Source organism: Typha latifolia, chromosome 7 (assembly GCF_019914945.1).
Source record: "Typha latifolia isolate L0001 chromosome 7, TyphaL0001v2, whole genome shotgun sequence".
NCBI classification, from domain to species: Eukaryota; Viridiplantae; Streptophyta; class Magnoliopsida; order Poales; family Typhaceae; genus Typha; species Typha latifolia.
The window spans coordinates 542603-555904 of NC_133092.1; the positions used below are offsets into that span (position 1 = coordinate 542603).

The following is a 13302-nucleotide window of genomic DNA, read 5'->3' on the forward strand; positions in this document are numbered from 1 at the left end:
GGCTACTGGCTTGGCGGGGGGCGTTTTTATTTGCCTTTACAGCTACATCCACGTGCTCCCATCACGTGCGCATTGTGAAACGCGGTGGTTTCTTTGGTCCCGAATGACTAAACTACCCTCCTACCACCTCGGAACGCGGGACGTCGTCGGAGTAATACGGGGCCGCTCTGTTCACTTGCAAGTTGGGATGACCAAAGAGCAAAGACTCATAAGACTTCCTAAATATAAAACTCTCCAACCAATTAATTCAAAAAATAATAATAATATATATCTATATATCTAACGATCAATAGTGGAATCCAACCAATCCTTTCTCTGGTCAACGCCTCGAGCTCGCTGCCCAACAAAAGCCGAGTACCTAACCATATGCATGCACGACGATATAGAGTCAAACGTATACATACGATATAGTTTGGCCTTTCGCCTACCCATCTCTTTCTATCTCTCTCTCTCTTTAGCAGCATAAATTTACGTTATTCGAGTGGTGTGGACTTGAAACAAAACGTCACAAGGAGCTCTCTCCTTTGATTGTGTGAGAGGAGTCCCCTTTTCTTAGCTTTGTAGTTCAGTAGAAACTTCCTTGTTACTTAGATACCTGTAAGATTGTCAACTTCACGTCCAACAAACAGTAGTACACAGTGTTACTAAACTGTGAAGTGTGAACTCTTAGCTCAACAATAAACCTAATTCTAATCCCAACATTCATTGGTGTCCTATAAATCCACTATCAGCCAATAGAACACGACAAGGATGAAGAAATTTGGGGTGGTGTTCAAATCCTAAAACCTCGAGATTGGTTTAAAGAGACACCAAATACATTGTGTAAGTATCATGTTACTAGTTGTGTGGGCCTCTTACAAGGTTGTCATGTTAGTAGTTGGTGGTACATGGGAAGTGGAGAGAGTGGAGAGAGTGGAGAGGGGAGTGGGTGTCGGTGATGACGTGTTAACGTTATCTTATGTGTCAACGAGTGCGGATCCCCTGCATCCTTGCTGCCGGAATTTCCTGCTATTAGATACGTGGCAGCACGCAGTAGGTCACCGATCAAAAAAAGTTATCCCACTCTGCATGACATTAATCTAGTGCGTTCATGATATCTGGGATGCAAAATGACATCAATGATGTGATGAAATAATATATGATGGGCCTCGGATTCTTTCTCATATTTGGGTAATAATATATTTATGATGATGAAAGGAAGCGATATGATGGAACGGATAGGTAAAATGGAATAGAGCTATAGAAGTGAAGGCGACTCCGACGTTACAGCTATTCTTATTCTGATCGTCGAATTATTCTACTTGCAGAATAATATGAGGTCAGACTCAAAGAGAAAATGCATGCAATGAAGACTAAAGTCGCATTTGTTTGGTATATAAGTCTTTATTGAGAATAAAGAATTTATGTATATTTTAGGAAGGAAATGAGTGTAATAATTTCTAAATTTGAGATAGAAAATTATATAAATAATTTAAAGATATTCATGTTTGATCACGATTATATAAATAATTTAAAGATGCTCTTAATAAATAAATAAAAATTAATTCATAAATGAGAGAAACTTACGCACTAACCAAATGAGGCTTAAACCAATTAGAGCAAGCGCGTAAAATCCAGCCTAAGATTCTCTCTCATTTATGCAAGAATAGCAAACCCATTTATCCGTTAAGCATTATTCACCTCAATGCACATGAAGTTAATATTTAGATACATTCAATATATGCTACGGATAATTAAAACCATTAAAACCATTAAAAGTTAAACAAGTTTGGTAGGATATATGAACTTAAAAGTTTTTAAGATTTTAAAAATAAGATGAGCTTTTGTGTTCATCTTTTATATAAATTATATATAATCTATTATAGAAATATGTGCATTTAGTACATAAAATTGACGCACTCACTTTTCAAAAATCTAATCTTATTATTACCCTAAGTTAGGTACCAAGTTTTTCAAAGAACATGATTAGATTAGCTCCTCTATAATTAAGTGACATCTCAATTATGATGACAAAGAGGAAGAGACATAATAACAAATAGGAAGAGACAGAACCCACTCAGAAAGTGGGATTTGAATTATAACCTCCCGAACTACCAGGGTGTTCAAATTGATGACTTTGGATTAGTTATAGACCTATGAGATCCATAAGAAGACTATAAATATATATATATATGGTCATTGTTTGATGTATAATAATTGTGGATCTCCTTCTCTTTGATGTATAAGAAGATTAGTAGTAATGAATTTTATGGCCAAGAGTGGAGGCTAGCAGGTGTCGGCGAGAATATAATACTAGATGGCCCGCGGATCCTCTGCAAGACAGGTTGTAGAACCCAACTAATTATAAGGGGCAGCAATAAAAAGGGTCCCGATTTGTGATAGCTTTTAATTTTTAACAACCAATAGAACCCAACTAATTTCCAAACTTGTATATTATACCCTCATAGTAGGGCTTATCCAAACCAAAAGGCCTAAAAGAGTTTCGTTGAAAATAAAAATTTAGCTGGCTTGAATGGCTTCCCTATAAATTATTGGCTGCATCATCCGACCCTTCATGTGGTGGTCTTTTTGGGCCCCCTCTCTGGGTGGTCCAAAAGGAATAAAAGGTGAAGATGAACAAAAATTGAAAAGAAACTTATGTGAGAAAGAAAAGACTTCCATAGGCTCATCAAGACCGACAGTTGGATTCAAACTTCAAACGTAAAGAGGAAAAAAAAAACGTCCAAAAAACACAAAAAATGATGGGTGTATTCTGATATGGTAAGCTAATGCAAGAAAGACATCATTCTAATCAACAAACAAAATCACAACAATGAGATGTGTAATGAATTAAGGTATGCTGTTCTTCTTACAATCACTTTTATATCACAATTCTCTATGCACGAGAAACCACAAAGAATTACTGGCTATATCCATGAGTAATCCAACAGCCCAGTATACAGTAATCCAAGAAGCAGTGTAGGGACGAGCTTTAACAACGATTGTACAGAATTAGGTAAAACAAATGAGAAAAGGGTGGAAGGCTGGAAGAAGCAGGCAACCTAGCCCACCCAAAGAGAGTAACTTTGCCCCCTCCCCAAGAATAGTTGCTAGTTTCATTAGCTGTGTAGCATATTCTTTTCAACCTTGCTGGATATCATCAACTGATTTTGTCATGAAAGATTGATATCATCAGACATTGATATCTGCTCGGCTTGATTTAATTTCAGGTAACCCAGATGCTGAGAATCTTTGAAAGCTGTAGTTTTCAGATGCAGACACTGGCTGTTGCGGGTAGAGTGTCGGTGGTGGCGTGAGGTTTCTCTGTGCCGGGAGTGGCGCGAGCACATTGTATTTATAATTCTCACCACCAGTAATGCTGCCAAATTTATCAATATAAAGCAGTTTGATCAGAAAAATGCCAGGTTTACATATTTGGAAGGACAGTATACAAAGTTAGAAGCATCGGTACCATGAGATCAACACTCAGTCATCAGCATACAAAATAAATACCATCATATGGAAATTCAATAAATATTTTGGAATGCATCTCATGACTATCTGAATCATGAACAAAAGTAAGGACCTACAGAGAGCAATGGACTATATCTTATACCCATTTTGGATAAATCTTAGATGAAAAATCATCATTGTTTAATATTCATTAGGTGCATAACCTACTTGCATTTTAGTTTACTGGATTCTATAACAGAGGAAAGAAAAGGATATATCCTTGTGGGAAATATAGATGCAGATCACTTATTGCATAGCTACTTATATAGCAATACTTAAAACTTATAACCTGCTACTCTTTTGAGAACAAATATTCCACCACCTAACTGTTTCTCCATGAAATGGAAAAACAAAGTTCCTAATATCATGCCTATGTTATGTAAGAAATACAGAGGATGTCAAATAACATCACTGAGCTAATGTAAGAATCTGGAATATATGTGATGTATTATGTAAGTGCTCAGCATAAACATATAATCCCATTTAGACAGTTTTACAGGATTTGCTCCTCAATTTTTCTGCTTTGTCAAACCAATCCTGTTCGAGTAATTGGATGGATAGACCAGATTTTAAAGATACTGACATTTTCTGGCGATTAACTGGTCTCTTAGAGACAAGTTTCAACAATTATTGCACTTGGTGATGAGTGCATGCACTAAAGAGGATGTGATCTATAAGTTGACAAAATAAATGTCAATAATAGCAAAGAACTAATTAGTACTTGACAGATGCAACTTGATGGTAACAAATATACTGGACAAAAAGAACAAACCTGAATCTCTTTTGAATTTGATCATCATCGCTTAAATTATCGCCTGAAAGAATGGAATTAGGCTGTGAAGCCACAGACCATGCATTTGGAGCTGGAAGTTCATCAGAGAAATATCTTCTCCTGATCAACTGAAAAGATGCCTATCACTAACATAAAATAATAGCAACGCATTTATACAGAAAAAATAATAATTTGATACAGACCATGCGAAAAAACTTGATCAAAGCTTCTTTGTCATATCTTCCCTCTTTGGCCGCCTGAAAATGAAGCAGAGAAAATAAATATTACAAAATCTTTCAAATATGATCAAAACTCTAATGCACATCTTAAAGTATCTAGAAACATAAAGCAAATAAAGGTTAAGGGGTCACATAGTCAGCAAATGGAGTGCATTCTATTTTCTGCAAATTATAATCGAACTCAGACAATCTGTTGCAGGAGCATCATAAATAGCATGAAATGTCCTCATGGAAGGTCCACATGACCTTGTATTGTATGTACCATCAATTGAGAACTGCAGACATATGGTTGATAATTAGACCATCATGCGTCATGAGACAAGTCCATTATGTCATTAAGTGTAAATCTGGATCAAAATCTAATGGTGTTTTTAAGAGTGCTTGAGGCATAACCTAAAATATAAGTTAAACCTTGCCTACCTCTAATTCATCTATTATTAGAAGGTAGTCTCCTGAGGATTACCAAAATCTCATCTTTATTGGGTCCCAGTTCTTTTCATGCATGTTTAATGTCTGTGTATAAATATAGAAAAATGTTTCGTGTCTATGAAATTAAGATCCTAATTCAAAACTGATCACAGTTTCTGTGATACTATATCCTTCTCTATAAAACATCTTCCCATAAGCCTTTGAAAGTTATTGATGGCACTTCTATTTCTGCAGAAGAGATCAATGTTACGGCTATTTATGACTTTCTCGATCACGACCAGCAACTGGGTTCATCCCTTTCCACTCACAAAGTAGAACAATGTTCATATGAAATTCTAAGTCATTGAATTCTATTTTTGAAAAAATAAGCCATGAAAGAATTATGAATGATCATTTTTACTAATATTAATTGTCTTATAACTTAAATGTAATATAATTTTGCAATTCATGAAAAAGTCTGGTGCTATTAGCTATATCAATGAGGTCTACTGTAAATAAACTATGAAAATAGGACATAAGGAAAGAAGCAATTAATAAAAGGATTAGTAGAAAAGACTTGCCATTAACTCCGAAGGCCACCTAAACAGTAAGGTGGTGTTTGATTGCCAGTTAAGGTGAAAATTAGTTTAGTTATTCTCATTTCTCACTTTTCAGTTTTTACATCTAATGTGGTTTAAGCAAATATGGTGTTTGGTTATAAACTAGAATAGTGGTATAATAATTAATTTTAATTTGTCATGCAATTGAACTTAATGTTGAGATAAAAGTAAAATAAGAAGTGAGAATTACTTGTCTAAAGTAAATTGATGCAAAAACCCTTGATAGTGGACTGATGTAATGGATGGACTAAACCACCAAAATAACATTATTAAATTAATCTTAGCCTTGAAAAATGTGTTCACTTTTTGAGTTTTGTTTTGCGATGTGGACTTATATGTACGCAATGCCCACTTATAGGAATGTAATACCTACATATATGTCAACAATGCATATAGATAAAATCATAAAATAGCAATACTAGTCTGCTTGGTCATAGAACTTACCTCGACGTAAGTAGTACAACTTTATAGGTATGGAATGTTTGTCATTGGTCTTATCAAGGGTAAAATGGTAAAGCTACTTTAAATCTAAAGTGATTATAAATAGGAGAAAAACTAGTTTCGTCCACTTTTCCAATCAAACCAAATGTTCGAACTCAATTTTAATCATATTGTTATTACTAGAGAGGACTTTTGACAAAATATGTTAAATAACTTTAGTCAAATCAAAGGTAAAACTATATTTGGATTTTTGTGTGGAATAAGATTTAAACCAGTTGCAAGAATTTTTGTAAATTGATTCAGGGATAAGCCTATGTTTGGTTACGGAATTAGAGTAGTGTTCCTTAATCTAGATTAAGGAATCCCCTAACCAGCATTCAAATGAGGCTTAACAGATCATGATTCTCACTAGGAATCAAGAGAGTGAACTGCAAATACTGGGGATGAAAGAAAGATGGCATTATCATGAGGTGCCATAGGATGCAAATTTAGAACTTACTGCAAGGAGGCTGGAACTGCCAGGAAAGCTCTCTACCAGAGGCAACTCTTCACTAGATGGAAGCAAGCCCTGCTTCTCAACCCATTGACGAGCAACATCAACAAGATTTCCACTGCTTACCCTGGTTCCCTCCCTGGCAGCAATATCAGCTTTATTGGCAATTACTAGGTAAGGAACAGGAAGGCCTCCAGGCCCACCAGACCCAAGAGGAGCTGAGAAAGACCCCATTGTTGCAATCTCTGAGACCCACTTCTGCAAGTTTGCCTTTGTCCTTCTCTGGGAAAGGTCATGAATAAATATAACACCTAGGGAAGAGAGTCAATAAAATAGTGAGTACAAATATAAACTAAATCAACAGCATCAAATAAAAATATCAATAAAACAAGCCCTAATAGTTAGCTTTATTGGCATACAAAATTCCACAAAACAAAGAGCAAAACCTATAATATGAAATACAACATTTGAAGACATCCATTCCCTATAAAAACCATAAATTCTACTGTGATAAAAAATACTTAGCAGTTTTAACAATATTACAAGGCTATCTCTGTACGATTAAAAATGAGTTGAGTATATGACCATGAAGAAAAATCATGCTGAAAATTGCATCAGCTAGCAAGGCGCATGATAAATATATATATATATATATATATAGTACGGAAATACTAGAGCGAATAACTTACCATTGATTTGTGTATAAAATAGAGATCGGCAGTCTTTATACCGTTCATGTCCTGACACATCCCAAAGCTCAACAAAGAAGTTCCTTTCTGTGTCACCATTTATGATATTAGAAGAGCTGCCAGTGCTTCCATAAGTAATATGCTGCAGAAGATACATTTAACAATCTATGAGGAAACCTAAGTTGAAAAAGAGAAAGAAGACCAGTGAAAAACAAGGGATAAAGAAATTACCTTCACACCTACTGTACACCCAATTGTTTGAGCTGGTCGAGTGGTTGAAGAACCTTTGACAATTAGATTCACCAATGATGTTTTCCCTACACCTGCTAGCATATCAAATATCAAGATTTACGAAATAGGCTTACAATATTCACATTAAATCAGGCAACTGAAGTACTAAGCATATCTGCGTGATGAAGATAGTGAGCAATAAAAGTATTAAGTCATGTGCCTAATCACATAGGAAATGTTAAAAAAACAAATAGAAAAAATTGCAGATAGCTCAATTTCACGAGCCCATATCAAGTATTACAATAAAATAGAATGGGTTGATCAGTATTAATATGCCAAAGAAAGTGGTGACTGATGTTGCAGGTGTTAACCAAGATGACATACCATGACGAAGGCTTCAAAAGAATAAAAAACAACTAACTTCTTAACTTCCTACACATTCATTAAGTAACTATTGCACAATTGTTCTACATTAACACTTGAAAAGTTGGATATCCTAGTGCACTTCTTAAGTAGTACCATAAGGGGTAACTCTGCCAATTAAAGAGTGAAGTACATGTTTTAGGAAATCCAAAGCTGGATTGTTTTCTTAGTAAACGTTAAAACTAAAGAAAAGATATACTTAATATGGCACTACACAATAGGATGCCTCCTTCACGCAAACTATATGAAATGATCAGAAGTCCCAATAATTAAGTAATTGAATACTGAATAAATTGATTACAAAGCTGAGAGCGTGACAATAGATTCCTTAATAAGTACATCGTCTAAAAGGTTATAATCCAAGAAAGGCTCACTGATTGAAAGAGTACAATAATTGAAGATTAAATCACCTGAATCTCCCACGACGAGGACTCGAACCTGACCACAAGGCGGGCCACCGTTGTGCTCTCTGCTGCTGTCCCTCTCTCTATCCCTCCAAAACATCTCTCCTCACCGCGAATCTCTCAACCCCTCTGAATCTAAGAAACCCTTCCAAATCTCGCAAAGATCAAGTGCCTTCGGATCCCAAATCACAACAGAGCATCGAAACGGAACGCATCTCAACAGATCCGACGCAAAGAACCATCGATAAGTGCGAAAACTAAGCCGAGATCTGTGGAGGAGAAGGCGAAGAATTCGAACCCTATCCGCCTCCAAACAACGGAACCCACTTCGCCAAATCGTCGAGAACGGCACTGGAGGAGAAGAGCAGGTCGCGATCTGGTAGAGCTGATAAAAAAAAGTTTAGCCCCACATCGGAAGATGTAATGCCGAAAAGCTCCTACGAGATGGGAGATAAAGAATTTTTTTCCTCTTGGAAGTTGGAATGCGACCGGAGATGGAGAGGACGAGGGGAGAGTTAGATCTATATAAAAGAGTTTGTGCGGTAATTTCTCAAATTCTCACCGCAAAAAAGGAAAGGAGAAGGCCCACGGCCCACTTTAATGGGCTTTATGGGCCTCTGGAGTGAATTTTAAAGTGGGCTGAGCTTGTATTTATTGGTCTTGAGCTAGTTTGGGCCTAATTACCACCTATTTTTAAGAATTTTTTTTCTTTTTTCTTTTTTCATTTATAATTAATGGGCTATATCATCATTGATGCAGTGGCCAACATTGGCAATAGAAAGTGATGAAATTAATGAATGATTCATGTAGCTGGCACCAAATAGGTAATTTTGATGAGTCTTGGATCGTAATTTAGATGAATATCCCAAGGTTATATGTAAATATCCCGTCTACTTACGTGGACCAAGCAGCCGTAAGTTTGCTTAAACGTGTCCCACATGGAAACGGCAATCTCTTCTATTTCTCCATGCGCGGCGCAACACGTGGAAGCCTTCTAGTGGTTGATCGCCTTAAACCTTCGCGTGGAAAGCTGTCACGTCCTCCAAAGCGGGCCCACGTGTCGCGTTTGATCTTGGAAGGGAAGAAAACGACAAAACGTGGTGGACCACGTCAGCGTGCAGAGCTGGCAATCTGGGCGGGAAGTCCTAAGCGAAGGTGACGTGGATGCGGCAGAGGTGGTCGCGTGGCAGAAGATAGATAGGTAGAGTTGTGTGGATTTGTTTAAAGGCATGTGGCTTCGCTAATAAACAAACGAGACGTCTAAATTATAATAACTCTTTTGAGTACTTCATATGATATCTCTCCAATAAAGATGGAGCCGCGGGGGTTGCATAATTTCACCTCCTATATTATTTAAGTAACTATTACATGATTAATTTTAAGTGACCTGAGACTCGAGAGAAAAATGTTACTAATTAAGATAATTATTTAATATTTGTCTGTTAATAACATTAACAGATGGGAGATATTAAATAATTAGCGAGAAAAAATGTTTAAAAATAAAAAATAACTTATGTGAAATTTTTTTTTAAAAAAAAATATCAAGGTATAATCTTAGATCTATTATTTTCTCAGACGATGTAATTTGAACATCGTAAGCTTCTATATAGTAAAGATGTGGACAACTGGACATCATAGACAAGCCAATCAAGGATCAACAGCACTTTAATCTTGCAGGACCCACTCCTCTGATCTTATCTCCAAATGGCCAACGCAAAAAGAATAGTCTCACTATCACATCCAATTCAAGCTCAGAAACACCAGGACCAGGTTCCAAATTGCAATTTATCACCAGCCACCACCTGTTCCAATGATAGCTTTTCAAACATTTATCGCTCGTCAAATCTCTTAAAGAGTCTGCTGGTGGGTTCACAAATGGACAGAAATCAGCAAGTATCCATCCTACCAACAAGGGGCCCATATGCATTAACTTTAGCTCGAAACATTTGCCCACGAGTTCTTATTAGACTTTATTCAAGTATGAACAAACTGAGTGCAAAAGAAGTTAAATCTATCTCAGTTTTTACAAGATCTACATCGGCAGTAATAAAAAAAAAACTCAATTTAGCTTTGGAAAACACTTGAGGGTCCTTACTAAGGCGAGAACCACAAGGCCTGGTCTTCTGCCAAAAACTCGTAGCCGCATGAGTTCCCTTCGAGATCGAGGAGGTTGTATTTTTTGATATCCTCATCCTCTTCAGCAAGTGAGGTATCAGATATTGCTGCTTCAAAGGCATTGGAAGAGTCGAACAATGTAGATTGTCCTTTGTCGTTGCACTGATAATTAGTGTCGTGAGGGCTCCCAAAGTCGAACACAGTGCAGTCGACGGGACTGAGATCTTCTTGCTTGCAAACAACATGGGAATCTGATAGCTCCTTATCCTTAGAGATCATACTTATGTCTGAGTTTGGCATACGGTGAGAAGCTTTAAATGATCCTGAGCATTCTTTGGATTTTGCATTAGCGCCGAGCTTGTTGACAAATGTGAGTACCTATCAGCAGGAAGCTCCAGATGATAAGCACAATGTCCCCATTAACTCAGTAAACATTTGATCAACTTATTATCCGTAAGTTCTCTCTCAACATCAAGGATGACACAAAAATAATAGCAAAGTCACTACAGAGGCTCAACAATTCTAGGTAGTTAAAAGGATCAGAAGGATATGAAGAATGCATGTCAGAATATTATTGCCTGTTGATAAGAACCATGATACGAAAGTAAATTGAGACAACCGAAAACTGCTAGGGGAACAGAATATGACTGAGCATTGAAACAAAAATGAAAAGGGAAAAGACACGATCACAAGTCTACTATATGATCTTTCTTTTTTGCCATTAAATTCTCTTAGAACGACTCGCTTATCAGAATATTGCATCACTCTAAATTTATTGTGTCAAAGACTTGGTTTGGCAAATCAGGGAATGAAGTGATCCTACCGCAGCAGACGACAAAATTAAGCATCTCAGTGCTTCACCTGTTAAGGCCATAAAGCATGATGATAACAATAACAGACAGGGGTATTATAATAGGTTACCTCAGCTTTAAGATGTTCTTTTTCCGTGAGTAGGTTGTCATAATCAGCCTTGAGAGCATTGTAGCTACATTTCAGGGTGTCATACTCCTTCTCAAGCTGCTTTGTCTTCCATCGGGCACGACGGTTCTGAAACCATATAGCAATCTGTCTAGGTTGCAGGCCAAGATCCCTTGCAAGCTGAATTTTCCTCTCTGGATCTAGTTTGTTATCAATCTCAAAGCTCCTCTCGAGGAACTGTAGTTGATCACCTGTAAGCCGCCTCTTCTTCTCTGGCTGGTGAAGACACTCATCCAAGACATCTTCAGCATTTTCTTCCCACTCAAGAAATTGGTTAGGCTGAGTGATCCTGCTTCCATAGATATCTTCAAAACTCATCATAGATCTCGATCCTGGAACAAGATGCGAACAAGAAATTTTTTTGTTGTTGCTTTTTTACAATATATATTCCAACAAGATAGCATGAAGGAGCACCACTACAAGAACAAGAAGAAGGTCTTTTCAATAAGATTCCATTATCTTGGACTTTTGAAGCACTATCTAAAACTTAAAATGCAGTAAACTCCAGCCAACACTTCACATGATGAAAATCCAACGCCCAGAACAGGGGAAAGAAGAAAGTGGGAAGAAGGGTACCTTGGAATCCAGCAGAATCAACACCAGGAACGAACAAGCCCTCAAGACCCTCCGAGGAAATCCCTTCATTGAGAAGCAAAGAAGCCGTACTCGAACACCCATAGTCTCTTCTCCCCGCCATAGCAATATGTCTATCACTCTATCTCTTTCTTTCCTCTACTTCTTCTTCTTCTTCTCTTTCCTTTTGATTCCCAGAAGTTAATTTAAAAAGAACAGAGATCCCTTTCTTTATCTGGCCATTACTCCCAGTTCCGAGATGCCTTTTTCTCGGTTCCAATTCGAGTTTCTACCTTCTACTGCAACTTGTTGATGGAATAAGCTGGTGATCATGACCACGGCGCCAAGGCAAGAGGCCAAGGCGCAAAATCCAGATAAACCCATCTGGGTCTCGGTCTTCCCCCTAGTAGAAGCGGGAGAAGAAAGAAACCAAGCGCTTAAAGAGGTGGCAACGAAGTGGGCTGGTAGGTATCAGAATACAGCGTCATTTTTTATGAAAAAATCTTCAACTTTAGGAAGAGGAAGGAGAATTGGATTGGCTTTTCTTTGGTGTGGCTATCTCTTCTTCTCTTTTTCCTCTGGTTTGGATGATCACAGGGTCTTAATATAAGAGGCCAACTCTGCTCTCAGGGATACGGAGGTGTATGAAACTAAAATGACAGGAACGACCCTTTGGATTTCTTGATCATTATTTGAGTTAATTACATTTTTGACCCCTCTCACTATTACTCCACGTCATTTTTACCCTTCAAGAAAATAAATGGACATAAACGCCCCTGAATTATCTTAGTTGTAACACCAAGCTTTCTCTCTAAAAATTTTATTAAAAAAAATTAACTAACTAATTATAAGGACAAAAATATTCTTAATTTCTCTTCTTCACTCCTATTAAGAGTATATTTGTTTATTTTTTTTGTTCTTTAAGAAGTGAAAGTGATACAAAACAATAATTGATAAGTTTCAGAATGAAAAAAACACTTATTATTATCCAATCTTATTTTCCAAAAAAATTCTAACCATTAAATTTGCATTATAATTGCAAAAGATGCAAAGCATAGATGACCATTAGCTTTGATTTGAAGGAATCTACGATGAAATTTACAGGAAGTTGCACTGCTAAAAGGGACCCAAATAATCTGCAAATCGTATCATTTTTTCTTCGTACCATTCAATCATCTAAAAGTCAACCAAAGTGGGACAAGAGCTTGGTATTAGAAGTCTAGAAAGAGATGGAATAAAACCAATCTGACTCACATGGATCCTGTTACTTGTCATCAAAATTCATTCACTTTGTTGTTATTGTTAGTGGAATCCAAAATTCCATAGACTGATAGATATCAATACTTGACCAGTTAGTCTGTTACTTCTCAAGCTCTTTTCGATGGATTGGTAGATGAAACTAAGAAAAATACAAAAATATACAT

The 13302-nt window shown here is 36.9% G+C and overlaps 2 protein-coding genes across 4 annotated transcripts; both read right to left on the reverse strand.

The window, feature by feature from the left end:
• Positions 1-2804: 2804 nt before the first annotated feature.
• Positions 2805-8708, reverse strand: LOC140792775 (small GTPase LIP1). 2 transcript variants are annotated; one of them, XM_073143963.1, is made up of 7 exons: positions 8219-8708; positions 7386-7477; positions 7155-7296; positions 6472-6776; positions 4468-4521; positions 4265-4392; positions 2805-3358 (listed from the first exon to the last, which is right to left on the reverse strand). In XM_073143963.1, the coding sequence occupies exons 1-7, from the start codon at positions 8310-8312 to the stop codon at positions 3172-3174; spliced, it is 1002 nt and encodes a 333-aa protein (XP_073000064.1). In that variant the 5' UTR covers positions 8313-8708; the 3' UTR covers positions 2805-3171. The 2 variants fall into 2 exon arrangements, with proteins under 2 accessions (XP_073000064.1, XP_073000063.1); XM_073143962.1 differs by having other exon boundaries at positions 7386-7480.
• A 1435-nt stretch (positions 8709-10143) lies between these two features.
• LOC140792651 (homeobox-leucine zipper protein HAT7-like) lies at positions 10144-12502 on the reverse strand. 2 transcript variants are annotated; one of them, XM_073143768.1, is made up of 3 exons: positions 11882-12502; positions 11249-11637; positions 10144-10705 (listed from the first exon to the last, which is right to left on the reverse strand). In XM_073143768.1, exons 1-3 carry the CDS (start codon positions 12000-12002, stop codon positions 10307-10309), a joined length of 909 nt encoding a protein of 302 aa, XP_072999869.1. In that variant the 5' UTR covers positions 12003-12502; the 3' UTR covers positions 10144-10306. The 2 variants fall into 2 exon arrangements, with proteins under 2 accessions (XP_072999869.1, XP_072999870.1); XM_073143769.1 differs by having other exon boundaries at positions 11249-11721; positions 11882-12457.
• Between the last annotated feature and the right edge of the window lie 800 nt (positions 12503-13302).